The sequence below is a fragment of the Telopea speciosissima genome, chromosome 3 (assembly GCF_018873765.1).
Source record: "Telopea speciosissima isolate NSW1024214 ecotype Mountain lineage chromosome 3, Tspe_v1, whole genome shotgun sequence".
Taxonomy (NCBI): Eukaryota; Viridiplantae; Streptophyta; class Magnoliopsida; order Proteales; family Proteaceae; genus Telopea; species Telopea speciosissima.
In genome coordinates, this window is record NC_057918.1 from 31,359,283 (window position 1) to 31,378,681 (window position 19,399).

The following is a 19,399-nucleotide window of genomic DNA, read 5'->3' on the forward strand; positions in this document are numbered from 1 at the left end:
TTCCCAAGGCTGTTAACAAGTAGAATAGTAGTTAATTTGAGATAAAATGTTGGCGGTTTTCTCCTCCATTTTTACTATTGGTTAGGTTCTTAAGTAAAATTGTGCTTGGTAATTGTGTTTACTTCTCAATCAGATTTATTGCATCAAACATGAAGTTAAAAAATGTTTATTTTTGCTGCAATTTGTTTTTATTAATTAGTAATGGAAATTTCTGACGCAGTCTGCTAACTTGATAGGAATAAGACATGTAGTGGGTTTGGCTTGGTTGTCCTGTTTGTGTCATGTTTTGACTAACGTTCAAGGTTTCGGTTTCAAGCCTGGTTTCGACTAGGCTTGAAACTGTGAAATTTCGTTCGAAACCTGGAAAGTTTTGGTTGCTGGTTTCGATTGATGGTTTCTACGTCCAAATGGCCAAAGTAGTTCCCAAAACTTCTAGGAAACCCTATTTTAGGCTCTTTTAACATAGTGGAACCCTTAGATTGTAAAAAAGAAAAAACACATACAAAATGGTAGTTTGGCTTTGGAACCTAGGTTGGTTGTGTATGTGGTATGATGTACGATGCTGTACACAAAATTTAGTACTAGAACACACATAATTCAATTAAGATAAGTAATGAATAAGCATAAAATTAGAAACCATTTCATATTAATCAGATGGTATTTATGGTTCATTACGAAGATATGAGAATGATTTGGTAAAAAATCACAAAAACTGAGATTTTCTATGAAGTTTTCCTCTTTGGAGTTGAAACTAACGAAACAACACCGAAACATGAAACATGGCTGGAATTTCATCAAAATTGCAAAATTTCAATTGAAATCATGCATTTTATACAAAGGGTTTGACAAAAATGATACAAAAACCCAAAACATGGTCTAAATTTCGCTGAAACTGCAAAATTTCGGTTGAAACATTACAATTCTTCAGTATCGCAGGTTGTTTTGTTTCGACAGCCTGTGAAACCGAAATATTCCGGTTGCTTTTCATGAAATTTTGTCAAAACCTTGTACCGTGGTTTTGACATGACTAAACTGTTGATAAACAGGATGTGCTTAGGTTGAGTGTGTAACCAGACAAACCGTGGTTGCGGAAATAACTGCTATCAACATTATATTTGAACACCATTAGAGCCTGGTGGAGTATCTGTTGCTTCTCATGCTTGAGCTCAGGAGTCCAATTCATATGCTTGTATATTTTATGAAATTTTAACTTCATTCATAAGACATGCCATACTCAAACAAACCTGAACGCAAATTGTTAATTAAATGGGTTAATTGTGTTGGGTTTATGTCTGCTGGTTGATAAATTGGTGCTGCTCATACTAGGTTTCTTACTCATCGTCTGGATGCATAATATTCGTGGTTTTCAAATTCAACACGACTAATCCGATACACTTGACACATTTCTTCCCAATGATTAATATCGTGTAGTTTGATATGTTTCTTAATTCCCAAGTGGATCCAATGTGAAGTAGATTACCCAAAACAGTATATCTTTCTTCTTTTATTACCTAGATCTAAGCAGTTTCCAGATATCCCTAAAGAAAATGAGTTATTTGGTTATTCCCCTAGGATTAGCAAGCACTTGAGATGATTTATGTAAAAATACTGCAACATACTGGTATTCCCTGAATATATAGAGATTTTCGGGTAATTTTGATGTAAACTAGTTCCAGAAAGCCCATCAGCAAAGACAGCAATTTCTTGGAACTTATATGCATATGCTGTTGGAACTTAAAAATATTTCAAAATATATTGAATAGCATCTCTTTCGTATTTCAGTATTTTGAAAATCAAAGCTTAGACTGTGAAATATTTCATATATATAACATTGAAAGTTTGATACAAAAATATAACAGTCCTTTGATAAGTCAATTAACATTTAAAAAAACATAGTATGATATGTGTTCTAATATTTTCTCCTATTATTATCTTCTTTTAATTGGATCCTGGACTTGTTTTTCCCCCTTATGGTACGTCTTAGTTTGTCAACATTCTTGTGTTTTCACTTTGAAGGGATTTAAAGTTAACTATCAGTAATTATGTCGGTCTTCAGCAATAAGTCTGTGCATATGCTCAAGCAAGGAAGTTGGGAGTTGGGATGAAGCAAATAGTGTGTCTCCCATCAAAATGATCTAGATGGAAATAATTATAGCTGAGGTGGAGAGATGCCTTACTAGTGTTGATTCTGGGAGAGCTGCTGCAGTTGGTGATAGCAATCAAAAACCTGTGGGTTGGGGGTTGCATCGAGCCCTGGGAGAGCTGTAGTGGGATTAGGAAGACTTCGTTTGTGCTTACGTGTTTAGCTTTTAACTTTCTTATTTGTAGAACAGGCTTTAGGTCATCACAAAAGTTAATCATAAGGAGTTCTTGAAAAATTTTATTTTGTAAAATGGCTCTCTTGCTGAGCCCTAGTCAACCCACTTGCCGCATGGTTTGGTTGCTGCTGAATGCAGAGTGAACACTAGTCTCCCTGTGCACCTTTCAAAGGATCAAGGCCATTAAAGCATTTCTCAGTGCCAAAGAATTCAGAGTAGAGAGTGGTGAAGTTTGGTTCTACATTCTGAGCATTTTCTCAGCTGACAAATTGATTCTATATGCTTTCCCCCCTTGCCCATTTGACTATTTCAACCTGAAGATTCTTCCTTGTAATTTACATTGCCACAGCTCATTTAGTAATAATTTTCTCTGTTTCCAGGTCATGTTTCAAAAGATCGTTGTCAGATGGCAACATACTCTGTGAAAGTGACTCACCTATATCAGCTAAAAATGTTGGGCAGAAAAAATTTTCTAACTTGGGCTTGCCTGAAAGCGTGCAAGGAGGAGGTAACAAGGGTCTTTCCGAGTCCACACCAGAAATCTCAACCTGTGAAAGTGATTTATCGTATTCAAGGTTGGCTTATTCTATTTTGCCTTTATTATTACCATGAAGAGGTTCTTTACCATCTAAATATCGCCTGGTTTCCAACATGCCCTATAATAACCTGTAATGAATTTGGTGATGTATGCACCGGCCATGATAGAAAAATTTAAAGAAGTCATTTTCCTTGCCTCTGCTGAATTTGATGTATCTGATGGTTATGAACATCCAATTTTGCCACTTCTTTTCTTTTTTCCCCTCCCCTTTTCTTTTTGATCCCATTCCTGATGTAAATTGGCCGTCTAAAACCAGCCGCAGGTGTAGGGATTCTTCCCTACACCAGCATGAGTAGCCATCGTGTGGTGTAGGGGAATCCCTACACCAGCAGCTAAAATCATGGGTTGAAGTTAGTATTTTAATTTGTTATTTTTTTAGTCAGTCCTTTATTGAATTATAATTCTAATTGGGATTTGTTAGAGCTAACACCAACCAAAAGTCCAAAACACGAAAAGAAACAAAAACAGAGCAAGTCGACACAGAGATTTAACGTGGTTCACACACCAGTATGGTGTGCTACGTCCACGGGCAAAGGCGAAGCTGTTTCACTATGTATGTAAATCGGAGAAAGTTACAATGGAGAACCCTCAAGAACACCCAAAACGGCGCTGCTGCTCTCTCCCTGGAACCCTAAAACGAAAACCCCAAATCTCACTCTCTTTACAATAAAGCGGGTAAAGAATATAAATACTCCTCCATCGGATCGGGTCGGGTCGTACCGTGTTGGCCCAAGCCCTCCGCTACCATCACTGATCTCAGAAAAAGTTCCATTCGGGTCGCCACCAAAAAATGTCGAAGCGGGTCATTCTTTGAAACTGGTCCAAGAATTCGAGACATACATAACAGGATTCCTATTGCAAGTTCGAATCCTAGTTAGAAGTCCTTGTTAGTATTCCTTGTTCAGTCATGAGTCCTAGTTAAGTTCTGAGTCATAGTTAGAGTTTGATTTCTGTCCTGCCATAAGGCTATATATGTGTAACAGCTCTTGAGAGCCCCCCACAATTTAATTAATAGAAATTTGCTTTGCAATTGCCACTGTCCTGAGATAGGCTGTGAGGGTGAGATACCCAGGCTGAGATAGCCTTCACTGTCTCTCTCTCCATTGATCTGCATTCAAGTTTCAAGTTGTTCATTTCTGCTACAGCCGATAGCTTGAAGATTCAATTGCTGGTTTCTGCTATAAAGTTCAAAGATCCATAAATTAACAAGTTCATAACCCCATCCCCAAAACCCTTCTTTTCCTAATCCTCTAAACCCAACCCTAATATTCCCCCATATTCGAACTTCATTCGCCATACCCTAAATCCTGTCCAGACCAATCTACTCATCAAAATTTTATCTTTTCAGATTCGATCTTTCCCTCTCACAATAAAGGAAACTCGATTTTGGTCCCAGCCCCAGGTGATCACTCTAAACCATAGATTCTCCCTCATTCTACTTTCCCAAAACCCAGAAACCCAAACCCTGATTCAACCTTCATCTTTGTTTACATACTCAACCTCCATAAAACATCTCAGGACCTACACTGGAAGACTTCCCTTCACCAACTTAACCTAACCCTACCATCAAACCCTAATCCTAATTTTAGAATTTCACCTATTTTGACCTATCCGATTCCTCCAACCCTTAGCAGATCCTGATTATTGGTTCTAGTTGGTATTCTAGCCATCTAGAATTACATTAATTCGTGTGACGAGTATGCATGAAGTGTTGTGGTAGTTGACATGGAGAAATGTTGTCTTGGAATAGCGTGTCATTTGAACTTTGTGGTGGATGATGCTGCCAGAAGTCACCATCCTTGATTATTTCAATGCATTACTTAAACATTGAGGATTACTTCCCCTGTGATCATTCTGTCTTGTCCCTATATTTGTAACCAAGGCTCTTTTCTTGACAAGACCACTGGGTGGCACTCTCCATAGATCTTCTCTGAGGGAAGGAACTATGGTTCATAATGATACGTAGCAATCGAGTGGAGGCCTCCCCTTTCTATATGCCGCACTGATTTATCTAAGTTTGGGATCAAGGTGATGCAGGAACATTTTAATATGCTGTTTGTTAATCTACTATTTTTAGTAATTAACAAATATATGCTGTTTAAATCGCTTTGAATGAAAATATTTTTTTAGACATCAAAATAAATAAATATTTTACATTTTTACCGCACTTTTACTTTTGAGCATGTTTTACCATATTAAGATTTATGAAATTTTTAGATTTGAGAAAAACCCCAACATTAAAAAGTTGAAATTGTCACCTACCGTTGAAAATCCAGTTTTTGTTTTTGAAATGGGGGGTTGACGTTTTATCCTTTTCGAATTTTATTTGTTAACTATTATTGGATTCAAATAGGGGGGTATTTGCTTATTTATGAATAGTATCTTAAGTAAATGAAATAACTTACTTATATGATATTAGGCATAAATAAGTGTCTGTCCTGGTTTCTGGCTTAAATAAGTGCCTGTCCTGGTTTCCAGCCAGGTTTCCTCAAGTTTCGATGGGGATAAGTGACTTACATAGGTGTTCAGGTCGAAACTAGCAAAATATGGTCGAAACAGGTCGAGTTGGGTTGAAATATGGGACTTTTTAAAGTCGATGACCATCTCATCTCGGTTTCTTGCGAAACCAAGATTTAGTTCCATGCTTCCCAGTAGGCTTTCCTTTGATCAGAATTTTAGGGTGATCAAAACCTCTGGTTTCTTGCAATAAAATTCCTCCTAATTCTTTTTTTTTTTTTTTTTTTTTTTAAGTTTCAGATTTGTTTATTTAATTGTTGACTCCAATCTGACCGTTAGAACATCGCAGTATTTTGGGTTTTGATTATTCTAACAGTTTATGAACATTAGCCAGAATCTGACCTTCATCAGAAATGAAATGGTTGACTTTTACCCTATGGTTGACCTATATTGTGTTTAGGGTTTACTGGTGATCATATATGGGGTTTGTAATTCTGAACTTAGGGTTCATCCTACCTACCCCCCACCACTTTCAGTAGCTGATACTAAGCGTTACTTAAGTGGTAACATTAATATATTCATTAAATAAATGCTCTATGAGAAAAATGCACTATAAATATATGTGTGTGTGTATATATATATTGTAGCATTTAAAACAAAAAATTGATAAAATTATGTAGTACGCATATTTTCAATCCATTTTCTTTGAATCCTACAGGATTTTTCATATCTTCTCAAGTTCTCCCCATAAATTTGTATTAAGCTATAAATGACAAAGAAAAGGTTAGATAATAAAATGCAACATGATACATTCAGCAAGGTAATTACTGCCTCAAGTTAAAAGCCTTTACAAAGTAGTTGACCAAGGGGTGCCCAAATTCTACCAAAATTGGTCTTTATGAAAAATGCTAGTCAACATTTTAACTCACTGCCTATAATCTGTTTTGCATAACTAATTCTGTTTTGTTACTGTAACCATGGGAAGATCTGATTGTAGAAATCTCATATCTTACTATCCCACCCCCCAAAAATAAAAAAAAGAGTGATATTCCGTCCCCTGGTTTGTTATGTTGACAAGTTGGGGGATCCCTCCTGTCCATCTGATAGGCGTCTCTCCGGAATATCCAACTCATAAGCAACTCTCAATATTGAACATATGTTCAGTGTCTTTGAAACATGTGTAGTGTGATCTGCTTTAATCTTCTGACATTTGACATCTGATTCAACTTAGTGGTTGTCTTTCCATAGGTACACACCATCAATGTCTCAAAGGCAGCTTTTTACAGACATGCAGAGAGACCACTGTCTTGAAAGCAATCAGCAGATTTATTTCAATGAGAATGGTGATACATTTAACTGCTCTAATTTTCTTGATGTCGACTGGATATCTTCATCTGGAAATTCGTGTGAAGAAGAAATTTATGACAGGTAAATTTTGTTAATTCCTTGGTGAGTTGTGTTTTGATTTTCTTATTGAGAAGGTTTTCTGTTACGGAGGAACCCTGTGGAGCCACAGTTATGCATGTCATGTAGAAGTTGATATGGCCAAAAGGCTTCAAACATTGGAATCGGCTTTAGTAAATCCGCCAATCTGGATCAGAATCCATGGACGGCATTCCTGATTATGAACTGATCCTCAGAGTGACCTGAATCGACCAAGAATTTATATTTGGCCATTAACTCCTTCATTTGTCTATCAGAAAGGCAGAGATTCAAGGAGACTTATCGTTTTGGTTCAATCCACAAGAGTCATGAGCCAAAAAGCTCAAAAATATGAAATCTAAGGAGATATAGACTCCTCTTCATCCAACTTTCTGAGTGAAGTGGATGATTCTGGCTGAGTCGGAGCGGAATCAGATTGGAATTCATGGCCACCAATCTGCGTTTCTAGCAGATTCAGATCATTGAAATCATGATGGACCTCATGGCCAACGTTGCATTCCATATTTGTTTCCGCCCCTAAGAGTTGTTGGGTTTTCTTAAACAAACAAGACTTGGAAAAGTGGGTATTTTTCCACATAGAATAGTGATGTAGGCTGAAAGTTACCACATGGAGGGGGATGGCCCGAGGAACATGTGGACATTTTCGGATGCCAGCTCAGCTGACTTCTCAGAATCAATTTGAAGCAGCACCACTTTGCTGCTCCATAAGAACAGTAAAATCTGGAGAATTTTTCCCCTTCCTTTTTTGGTTCATGAGTTATACTTGCTCTCTGCTTGTAAATGTGTGAGTTTTGGTATGGGTGAAGTTAACATTTGCCAAGGTTGGTGGACTCTTTAAAGTTCACCAGTTTCCTTGTGCAGAAGTGGTGGACATGGGTGGGTCCATGTTGTAGAGGATCTTGCACCATTCCCACTGGTCAAGTTTTGGCCTAATACAAGAATGTCATAGGGGTTAAAAACATGGTTCAAATTTATGCAAAATTACAAGAATGCTACAAACCATTCTGTAATAATAATTGTTGGTGTCATTTCTGTAGTTTTTTCACAACTTTTTATGCACTATGGAGTATGGCGTACTTATTATGGGTTTAATTTTGACCAATTAGATGGTTCGGTTCTTTATGACATGGATGTGTGGTTGGCTACTATTGACCTTACGTAATTCACCACCCTTGGTGAATTACAAGCTCTTGTAATCGCCTGTAAAAGGCAATTCTTGCTAATTGTAGACCATCGCGTGCGTTAGTGCCATAGTTCTTAGTGTCATTTCTATCTGTCCGAAATTGCTGAAACAATGCATTTTTTGGGAAACTGTTCTGGTTGGGCATTTCGATGGGCAAATGGTCATATTAGGCTCCGATACTTATTTTAGCCTATATGAACATATGTAAACCTTCATAATGCAAAAAAAAAAAAAAAACAAAAAAGTAACACAAAAGTCATGGCTTCTAGGCTCATGAAAAGTTCAGGCCTATTTGCATGTGTAACTTCCTCTGCAAGACCATCTCAAGAGTCATGGCTTTTCTAGGCTCATGATTCTGCTTCCTAGGCTTGAATCTGATGTGCAGGGGGCGTTCCAGAAAGGGAAGGTTATCTCGGATAATATAGGGTTGGCTTCTGAGTTGTCTAACATCATGCATGTCTCTGCCCGTGGAGTGAGAATGGGCATTAAGCTCGATATTCAGAAAATCTATGGCTCTTTGTCATTGGATTTCCTGTTTGCAGTGTTGCAAAGTTTTGGTTTCTCAGAGAAGTGGGTTTCTTGGATTCATCAGCCTTTGGTTTCCTCAAGAATCTCTATTATACTCAATGGGGGTCCAGTTGGTTTCTTGGGGCGGTGAGAGGGCTTTGTCAGGGTGAAACCATCTTCCCCCTTCTTTTTATTCTGGCTGAAGAAGCCCTCTGTAGAGGGCTGAAGGCTCTGCTTCAGAACAACATGATTAAATTCCAACTTGGCCCTAGAGATGTGGAAGTCCTTTCTCATCTTCTCTTCGCAGACGATGTTTTCATCTTCAGGAATGGCTCGTTAAGGTATGTGTGTAACCTTAAGGATTTTTATGTATGTACCAAGAGTTCTCAGGGAAGTGGATTAACCTGGAGAAAAGTAAAATCTTTTTTGGATATGTCTCTCCTCGTCGTAAGCAAAGCATTTCTTAAACTTTGGGAATTCTTCGAGCTCTCTCCCTACTTGATATCTAGGTGTGCAGATTTTTGGGGCAGAGTGAAATGGTATCATATTCTTCCCTTGATGGATAAAGTCAAGAACCGGTTGTTGGGGTGGAAAGGCAAATTGCTTTCTATGGCAGGCAGAGTAGAGCTGGTCAGGTCGGTCATCTCGGGCATTCCTATGCATAATTTCTCCATCTACTGGTGGCTGGAATCTCTAATTAAACCCATCCAGTGGTGGATTGACGAATTTTATCTGGAGTGGTGATATTGAGTCTTCCAAGAAAATCTCAGTAAAATGGGAAGATGTATGGAGACTCAAACTTGAAAGGGGGGGGGGGGGGCGCTTGGCATTAGGCATTTGAGGGATGTTAATAAAGCCTTACTTTGCAAGCTTGTGTGGCAGATCAAACATGGAGATTTGAGTATGAGCAAGTTTTTACGTGCAGGGTTGTTAACAAGGATGGATCCCTCAAGAGAGGTTTTAAATCCTCTTCGGTTTGGCCTAGGGTGAGGAGACTATGGAGTTTTGTGTTTGAGCAAGAGCGTTGGATTGTTGGTGATGGCAACAAAATTCTGACTTGGAGGGATACGTGGTTTGGTCAATCCTCGATAGTAGAGCTCTCTGATTTGGATCCATCTATTTTCCATGGGATGACGTTGCACCTCTCTGATTTCATTGAAAATTCCGAATGGAGATTCCCTGATGTTGAATCTAACAGCCTTTCTAATATGTTTTTTTTTGGCTAAGGCTGTGAAACTTCCAAAGGCTTGTTCTTGGTGTTTACTTCTTCAGGAAATTTTTCAGTCAAATCGGCTTGGAATGCTTTGTGGGAGAATAAACCAAAGGTGTCCTGGTCACTGCTGGTGTGGAGTAAATATCTTCAGCTGCGTCATTCAATCCTTGCTTGGAGACTTCTTGATGCAAACCCGAGAGGGTAAGCAAGCCAAGATCGAATCTAGAAGAGTAAAAAGATAAATAGATAAGTTGTAGATGCAGATAGATAGGTGGCAGCCTAGAGTCCCACTAGTTGCCCAACCGTCGAAGTCCCACCGAGGTCATGATCGAAGGAGTCCACCTTGATCCCACTTTAGTCTCACAAGCAAAAAGTTTTCAAAGAGAACAATTTGTTTTCAATTCATCGTTGCCTTTTAGAGCAGCCAGTACTTGCATTATATAGAGACGGAAATCTTGAACACAACAAAATAACATTAAAGAGACCCTTAGAATTCGAAAATCCTTTTGGAATTCCCCATACATAGTTAACAAATCCTAAACATAGATATCTGCCCCTAAGACATAGAAAACTAAACCCAAAACATTGAAATCCGCCCCCAATACATAGGAAACATAAACCAAGAAAATTAACCAACTCTTGAAATTCTAAAAGACACTAAGAAAATTGACTAACTCTTGGAATTCTAAAAGACACTAAGAATACCAAAAGTCTTCTCCAGCAACTGTTCCAAAATAATGGACCCAAGTGGACCCAAAAAGAACTATGTAAAATAAACTCAGCAGGGCAGGTTGGGACAGCAAGGACCTGCCTGTGGCTTGAGCTGGTGCTGGCCTTTGGACCAACTTTTGGCCCAAGTTTTGGTAAAGAACCTTGTGAGCCAATTTCTCCCTACATCACTTCTCCATGGTAAACTACTGACAGATGACAAGGTGAGAACAATGCCTTCCTGGTGTGAGCTTTATCAAAAGGAGGTGGAATCCTTGGATCACATCTTCTTATCCTGTGATTTTATTGTTAGAGTTACTAGTAGTTATGTTCTAAGGGTAGTTTGGGAACTAGCCTGTTAACTAGTCTTTTTCCCTTTTTTACTGTTTACCTCCTTAGGGAGGTGTATGTAATTCCTTTACTTCTACTAATGAATCAATATAGCTGTGGAGAGATATCTCTCACACACACAAGTTACAACCGAAATATTATTCCTCCATTCTCTTGTTCTCTTCTTCTCCTTCACTTACCTATATTCCCAACCTAGAAACCAACTTGGTATCAGAGCCAAAAGGTTTGAGAGTCGTATCACCACTCTTTTCCACATTTTTTCCCTCTCTTTGAAATCCTTTGGGTTCTAGGATTTCAAAGAAGAGGTTCATATGTAAATCCTTTGCTGAAGTAATATGACATAGGTTTTCTACAACCTATTTGGTGATTGAAGATGGTCCTTGAGATAGTGTGGAGCTCCTTTGAAGTTATTTTCAATTAAACCAATCGGCAGCCTAGGGTTCCGCCGATTCAAGGTTGCGACCATCTCGGTCCTTCTTTCGATATCTTTTGGAGCTTAGAATAGCTCAATAGAATCGACAAGGGTCCCTTCTATGCTCCAAGTGTGCCTCCTTGATGAATGAAGGTATTGTTCAAGCATAGCTCGGTTTCGTTGGAATTGTTCTGCTGCCCAGATTTCCGCCAGTTCAAGGTTGAATCAATGGCTCAGCTTCATTTCAGCATGGGTTTGACTGTTGGACCAGCCCATTAGGATCGTACAGGGGTCCTATTTATTGTGCTTGTGGTCCTCTTTGATGGATGAGAGCATCTTTTGAGTCCACCTCAGTTTCGTGGTGACAGATTTTCTGCCCAGGTAAGCCCGATAATGCTGTATTGTCCTTGTTCTTGCATTTAGGGTATGTTGGGCTTCTTGTCGGTTGAGAAGTGATTATGAATATCTGTATGTGAGTATTGGAGCTTGTTTAAGTGCTTTTTCTTATTGGGGAGTGTGGGAGTGAAGCTTTTTTCTTGCTTGGAATCTCTGTTTTGTGTGTTGGGATAATTTCGTGGGTTGAGTGTGCACTCCCCTTGCTGGCGTTATCTGTTTATGGTCAAGTGCTATTTCCCATACACTATGGTTGATACACCTACATCTCGAACTTGGTTCGGCTACCTCCTGACCTCTCCCCATAGCTCCTCCCGTTGTCTATGAGAATGTGCCCTACGCAGATTTCCTTTGTGAAACTTGATGGCACTAACTATTTGGATTGGTCACACTCCGTAAGGCTTTCACTAAGAAGCAAACGGAAACTTGGCTATATTACTGGTACCATTACCGCTCCTGAGCCTACCTCACCTACTTATGAACAATGGGAAGCCGACAATTCTACAGTCATGACATGGCTGATTTTCTCTATGACCCCTGAGATTGGACGGAGGTTTATAAGAAAGGAGACTGCCAAGGCTATCTGGGACAGCGTTTCACAAACTTATGATCGGGTGGGTGACTCTGCCAAGGTCTACCAACTTCACCAAAAGATCAACTCCATGCGACAAGGTGATAGGACCATTTCTGAGTACTATAATGCCTTTCTTGGCCTCTTGGAGGAATATGATCATTATAGAGATCTTCACTTGAAGGACCCAGAGGATGAGGCTAAGGTCTATCAGACTCTTGAAAAAGAGCGTGTCTTTACCTTACTTGGTGGTCTGAATCCTGACTATGAGCCTATCAGACTTCAGATCTTAGGCCGGTCTCCCTTCCCATCTCTTAGTGAGGTCTGTAGTTACTTACAGAGTGAGGAGACTAGACGTGTTGCAATGGAGCCAGCTTCTGTATCTTCTCTTGAGAGGTCAGCCCTCAACTCCAGTTCTTCCCGCGACACCCGTGGAGGTGGTCGTGGGCCGGGGCCTGGCCTAGAGGTAGCTAACACAGTAGAGACAGTGGGTGCCAATAGTGTTGGTAGGGACCGTTTTAAATGTGACCATTGTGGGAGAACTGGATACACCAAGGATCGGTGTTGGTCTCTTGATGGTCGTCCTCCTAGCACACGTAGTCGTGGTGGCCGTAGAGGGGGAGCCCGAGCTCTCTCTGTGATGACTGAGGCAGATACTATACCGGATGACCCCACCTTTATGGAGACAGTGGTTCGGCGGGTCATGTCACAGCTTAGCACATCTTCTACACCTTCTGTAGCCAGCTCCTCATCATCCTCGGCCTTACAGGTCTCTACTTCACCTCTATGCAGTCTAGTCTTGGGTCATTGACTCGGTGCTCACGACCATATTCGGTACGTCCCATAATTATGATTCCTATACCATTTGCTCGTAAGGATAAGGTTAGAATAGTGATGGCTCCTATCCTCCATCTCTGGTAAGGGTAGTATTCCTGTGACCTCGTCTATTTCTCTTTCTTCTTCTTCATGTTCCTAACCTTACGCTTAATCTCTTATCCGTGAGTCACTTGACAAAATCTTTGAATTGCTCCGTCACATTTTTCCCTTCTCACTTTGTCTTTTCAGGATTTGGTGACGAAGAGGATTATTGGTAGTGGACGTGAAGAGCAAGGCCTTTATTTTTGACCCTTTTCGCCACGCTCGGTCTTATGTGTGTGGTCATACTGAGAGTAGTTCTGTGGAGTCTGTTATGTTATGGCATAGGCGTCTTGGCCATCCATCTTTTGTTGTAATGAGGAAACAATTGCCTCACTTATTTTCTTCTGTTGTTTCTTCTCATGTTTTTCAATGTGAACCATGCATGTTTGCCAAACATTGTCGTTCCTCTTATCCATATCATGGTAATAGAACTGTTCCTCCTTTTCATCTTGTGCACACTGATGTTTGGGGACCTTCTCCTACTACCTCTTTATTTGGTTATCGTTATTTTGTGTCCTTTATTGATGATTTCTCTCGTGCTACTTGGACTATTTTGATGAAACATAAAAGTGATGTTTGTGATGCGTTTAAAACCTTCTATCAGATGATTCTTACTCAGTTTGACACCCGAATCAAAGTTGTTCGATCTGATAAAGGGGGGGAATACATGTTTAGTGGTCTCCAAAACTTCTTTACTGATAATGGCATTCTCCATCAGCTAGCGTGTGTTGACACTCCCCAACAAAATGGGGTTGCTGAGAGGAAGAATCGCCATTTATTGGAGGTCACCCGTAGTCTCTTGTTTGGTATGCATGTCCCCAAAACCTTTTGGTCCGCTGCTCTTCTCACTGCTTCTTTCCTCATCAATCGCATGCCTACCAAACTTCTTGACTACAAATCTCCCTTGGACATTTTATCTCCCAAAGTTTCAGCTTTCTCTCTTCCCCCTAAGGTCTTTGGTTGTGTTTGTTATGTGCATGTAAACAAATCTGCCCGCACTAAACTTGATCCCAAAGCTCTCAAGTGTCTCTTCCTTGGGTACTCTTCTACTACCAAGGGCTACAAGTGCTATCACCCTTCTTCTCGCCGGTGTCTTATCTCAAAGGATGTCACCTTTCTTGAATCCCTTCCTTTCTTTGCCCCTTCTCAGCATCCTCTTCAGGGGGAGAAGTGTGGAAGTGAACAGGCTGCTGATTTTTTTCATTCTCCTCTTCCTATCTCTCCTTTTATGTTTGACATTGGTACACACAGGACTGTGGATGTGGTTAATACTAGTGATCAATCTCAATCAGATGTGAACACAGAATTGGTGGTTGAAAGTGGTCCTAGTAAGGAGAAGGATTACCACATTACATACAGAAAGGGTGAAGGCGTACATAATCAAAGAAAGCAAACCTACCAAGAGTCCTCTTTGGATCCAGATCCATATTTTGAGCTTCATCACTCTCAGGCAGGTGACATCCCTTCTCCTCCTTGTGATTTAGACCTTCCTATTGCTGTTAGAAAAGGGAAAAGAGCTTGTACTAATCCTATAGCCCATTTATTTCCTATGATGCTCTTTCTCCCACAAGTATGGCCTTTATTACTGCTCTTTCTACGACTTCTATTCCCAGGAATGTCATCGATGCTATGTCTCGACCCAAAGTGGAGACAAGCTATGTCCGAGGAAATGATGGCCCTTGAGAAGAATGATACTTGGCAATTGGTGGACCTTCCTAAGGGACGTGTCCCGATTGGGCTGCAGATGGGTCTATACAATCAAATATAAATCGATGGCAGTGTCGAAAGATACAAAGCAAGGTTGGTTGCCAAGGGATACGTCAAGTCTATGGGATCGACTATCGAGAGCGTTTGCTCTCGTGGCCAAGCACAATTCTATAAGAGTCCTCTTATCCTTGGCGCCAATAATGATTGGCCTTTATACCAGTTAGATGTGAAGAATGCTTTCCTTCACGGTGACTTGGAAGAAGAGGTGTACATGCAAACCCCTCCTGGCTTCAAAATGCCTTCAGCTGAAGGGAAAGTGTGCCTTCTCAAGAAAGCACTATATGGTCTCAAACAATCTCCCAAGGCATGGTTTGAGCGCTTCCGACAGGCTATTCTGAGAAATGGGTATTCCCAGAGTTAAGCTGATCACACTCTCTTTACCAAGCGGGGCAATGGAACTATCACAACCCTCATTGTTTATGTTGACGATATTGTGGTCACAGGGGATGATATAACTGAAATAAGTAAACTGAAAGACTACCTGGCACAGCAGTTTGAAATCAAAGATCTGGGTCCCTTGCGGTACTTCTTAGGGATTGAAGTATCAAGAACCAAGAAAGGAATCAACATATGTCAACGGAAGTTTGTCCTTGATTTGTTGACAGAGACAGGGATGTCAGGCTGTAAACCAGCAAATTCTCCCATTGAGCAGAATCATAAACTGGGAGAAGATTGTGGTTCTCCTTTGGTTGATGCGGGAAAGTACCAACGGCTAGTGGGGAAGCTTATCTATCTTGCTATGACTCGCCCGGATATCTCCTATGCGGTGGGAGTGGTGAGCCAATTCATGCATGCTCCCAAGAGTGGCCACTTAGATCTTTGTGTACCGCATTATTAGGTATTTGAAGTCTTCTCCAGGGAAAGGACTATTATATGCCAAACACAATCACTCGAGAGTGGAAGGCTTCACTGATGCTGATTGGGCTGGCTCCATTACAGACAGAAGATCTACCTCTGGCTATTGTACCTTTGTGGGAGGTAATTTGGTTACTTGGAGAAGCAAAAAACAGCATGTTGTAGCGGATCTAGTGCGAAGCGAATTTGAGCCATGGCTCATGGTGTTTGTGAACTCATATGGTTGAAAAGGCTTGTTCGAGAACCGGGATTTGCTACTGAAGGCCCTATGAGACTCTACTGTGACAACAAGGCTGCCATCAGTATTGCCCATAATCCGGTTCAACATGACCGAGCCAAGCACATTGAGGTTGATAGGCACTTCATCAAGGAGAAGATTGATTCTGGCCACATTTGTACTCCGTTTGTGCGGTGGTGATCAGGATGCGACATCTTCACTAAAGCTCTTGGTTTTCCTCGATTTAGTACACTCTTAAGCAAGTGGGAATGCATGATATATATTCTCCAGCTTGAGGGGGAGTGTTAGAGTTACTAGTAGTTATGTTCTAAGGGTAGTTTGGGAACTAGCCTGTTAACTAGTCTTTTTCCCTTTTTTACTGTTTACCTCCTTAGGGAGGTGTATGTAATTCCTTTACTTCTACTAATGAATCAATATAGCTGTGGAGAGATATCTCTCACACACACAAGTTACAACCGAAGTATTATTCCTCCGTTCTCTTGTTCTCTTCTTCTTCTTCATCTTCTTCTCCTTCACTTACCTATATTCCCAACCTAGAAACCAACTTTTATGTGATATATCTTTTGTTTGTTCCTGGCTTGCTTTGAAGTATCTTGGCAGCCCTAATCTTCTATCGCAGACTTGTTCTTATGGTGGAAAAGGAAGGTGCAAGTTTTTTTTTTTTCCCTCTTAAAGAGGGTTGGCTTGCTGGGTCAGTTCTGATTCCCCATATTTGTGAAGCGCGAAATTATGCTCTTATATCTAAGTTTAAAAGCCATATATCTTCGGTGCAAGACCTTCTCTTATCAAGGCGTCTGGGTGTTCCTATCCGCCCTCGCCTTCTTCGTGGGTCCCTAGAAATATTTTGGTTTCCTCCTGTAGGGTTGGTGAAGCTCGATGTGGACGGGTGCCCTTTGGGGAATCCTTGGGAGGGTTGGAGCTGGTGGTGTCTTCCGTGATGAGTTGGCCAAGGTAATCTTTTCTTTCAGGAGATTTCTTGTGGTCAAAACGAATTTTGCAGCAGAATTCTGTGCTGCTATTATTGAGTTGGAAATGGAAAAAGATCTTGGCTGTCAAAAGGTGAGGGTGGAATGTGACTCAGTAGCAGTAGCCCTTTTGCGGATCAGATATAACTGCAGTTGGCCTAGCAGCGTAAGGCCTATCTCTAAAGTACCTCCAGGTGATCTACATCCACATGGTATCAATCGGTCATCTAGGCAAACGAAGAAGGAAATATCGTAGAAGAACAAGCTTTCCTGCGGAGGAGTCAAGGTATCAAACTCCTGTCAGAAAAAAGCCCTTGGTGGTGCATATTGTGGTCCCAGAAGCGGTACGACCACCTCATCCCTCTAGGGACATTCTTTGGTACACATGGACGACCGATATGGCGATATCCACATACTCGTATAGCCACATCTGCAAGTGAGAGTAAAATCATGATCAGTTCAAGGATATGGAAGAAGTTCAGTCCGCAGCATTATAAACGAGCAAAAGTACCTGGATGATGTAGTAAAAGCCATAGATGTAGAAATGTTGACCTACGCCACCTCACGAGCTAACCGCAAAGAAAGGTTTGCATACGACCGGCCCGTTGGTACCGTAATTGAAACATTATCAGAGCTACTTGCATTTTTTTTAACCTTCTCTCTTCCAAATCTTTCCTTCCCTTGAGCACCTGTAACCGTTGACCTTTGGTAACACTTGAGTTATCTGCTTATTATAAACGAGTCTTTTGCTTACTCCTAGACTAAAAAACTTGCGTAGCCCCTCGCGGAACCGTTTACGTGCCTTACTGACTATCCCTACCGCAATGAACAGTTTTCTTACTGCTTTAGTTGGAGTTGGTGTTCTCTCATCAAGCGCCTTACCCAATAGAGCCGCCCAGCTTACAGAATTGGTGGCCATTGTGAGATACGGTGGTGAAGTTGGGTTCTGAATACAAACAGAGCGAGCAGGGGAGGCAAAAGGTATGACATTGAAGCTGCTTCAAGGTAAGCCCCTGAATTGGTTATGCCCACGACTTGTATCAGAGAGTGCTCCATTGGCATTGGAGGCACAATTGAGAAGCCATTTCGGGGGTTATCATAGAGGAACTGTTTGTTGCTATCATTGAAAGTTGTTCCATGGTTTGTTCGTCAAGATTGGCTCTCTCCAGTTTTTTCTCTCTTCTATCGAGTTGAAAGTTTCTCACTGCTATAGAGGAGCCAACCCCCTTGCTGATTTTCTAGGCTAGTCAACTGCAAGATTGGAAGCCTCGTCCTCGATGGTGCCCCTGCCTCCTATGCAAGCAGAGTTGCTTCAGGATGCTCATCGGCATCCCAGATTTCGTTTCTTGTGATGTGCTTTCAGCTTGTTTTTTTTATAGTGTTGCGAGCTTTCCTCTCCTGTTGATGGCCATCCCGAAGGTGGGAGGTTAGCTTTGCTTTTCTATTGGTGTGTCTGGCTTAGTCCAATGTATCTTTGTATATTCCTTTTTTTCCTTATTAATACAAATGACCTTTTAGAAAGAAAAAAAATATCACGTAAAGTGCTGGTTTGGATTTGCACCCTTGGTTGGCAGTATTCATCGAACCCTATTGTATGCCTTGTATGATATTGTATATTCTACACAATGTTTTAGTACTAGAAGCTGGAAAAAAAAAATAAAACAAGTAAATTAGCCCATGAATGAAGAAACATAATATTCATTAGTTATGAAATAGTCAAAGTACATGATAAGTATGGTGATTCATGATAAGACCCAAGTCCCAACTCCCAACAATACACATCCATAACCTCGTATCTAGCATAGTTTCTTAATAGGGGCTCGTAGGGTCCTGTGCTAGGATCCTATGGAATAACAACCACTTAGACACAGAATCCTTAACCATCCCCTTCATATCACTCCACATGTGCTTCAATTTAGCTTGCTTGTGGCCTTTTTTCATGTAGACGTCGAGATCCTAGTGTAGTATGGAGTCCTGTTGTGGTGGTGCTGGTCTCGTACTTTGTGATCTCCTCAGGGGCAACTGAGGCTACTACCTACTCCCATGTGGTTGTGGTTATGTGGATCCACTACCACTGCCCTCACCACCTGTTGTAGACGAACCAGCTCCTCCCTTTGAAACTGGCTTTGCTCCTCGCCTGTGCCTGTCGTAAATCCCTAGCTTTTGCCTCGACATCATCAAGCATATACATTCGGTCATCATCGTCCCTTGGTTGGGTGGCTAGAATTGCCTCTCAAATTCCTGCTTTTCTACCTTCCTCCGAGCCCCTCTCCCTATGTGTGCAGCTATAGCTCTAGAAATCTCCATAAGAACCATAGGGCATGTGGCCAATCTTTGGCATTCCCAGCCAATGTTGTTTCAGTTCTGTGGCTACTCCTCCCAAGATCTACTTTCCACAATAATTACACTTTGTTTTTTTCTTTTCACCACATACTTGTCCATAGTTGTCACGGCGTCTCGACGACTCAAGGCGGTGGAGAGGGTCAAAATGGCAGGCGACAC

The 19,399-nt window shown here is 40.9% G+C and overlaps 1 protein-coding gene across 3 annotated transcripts in view; it reads left to right on the forward strand.

Annotated features, from left to right (window-relative positions):
- Nucleotides 1–19,399, forward strand: part of LOC122656557 (phosphoinositide phosphatase SAC2-like) — a 52,069-nt gene that overhangs the window by 12,462 nt on the left and 20,208 nt on the right. For 2 of the 3 annotated variants that reach the window (XM_043851134.1, XM_043851136.1), the window contains 2 exons: nt 2,699–2,893; nt 6,622–6,801. In XM_043851134.1, the coding sequence (XP_043707069.1) occupies nt 2,699–2,893; nt 6,622–6,801 (375 nt within the window). The remainder of the gene's footprint in view (nt 1–2,698; nt 2,894–6,621; nt 6,802–19,399) is intronic. The other variant, XM_043851135.1, reaches the window with a different exon arrangement.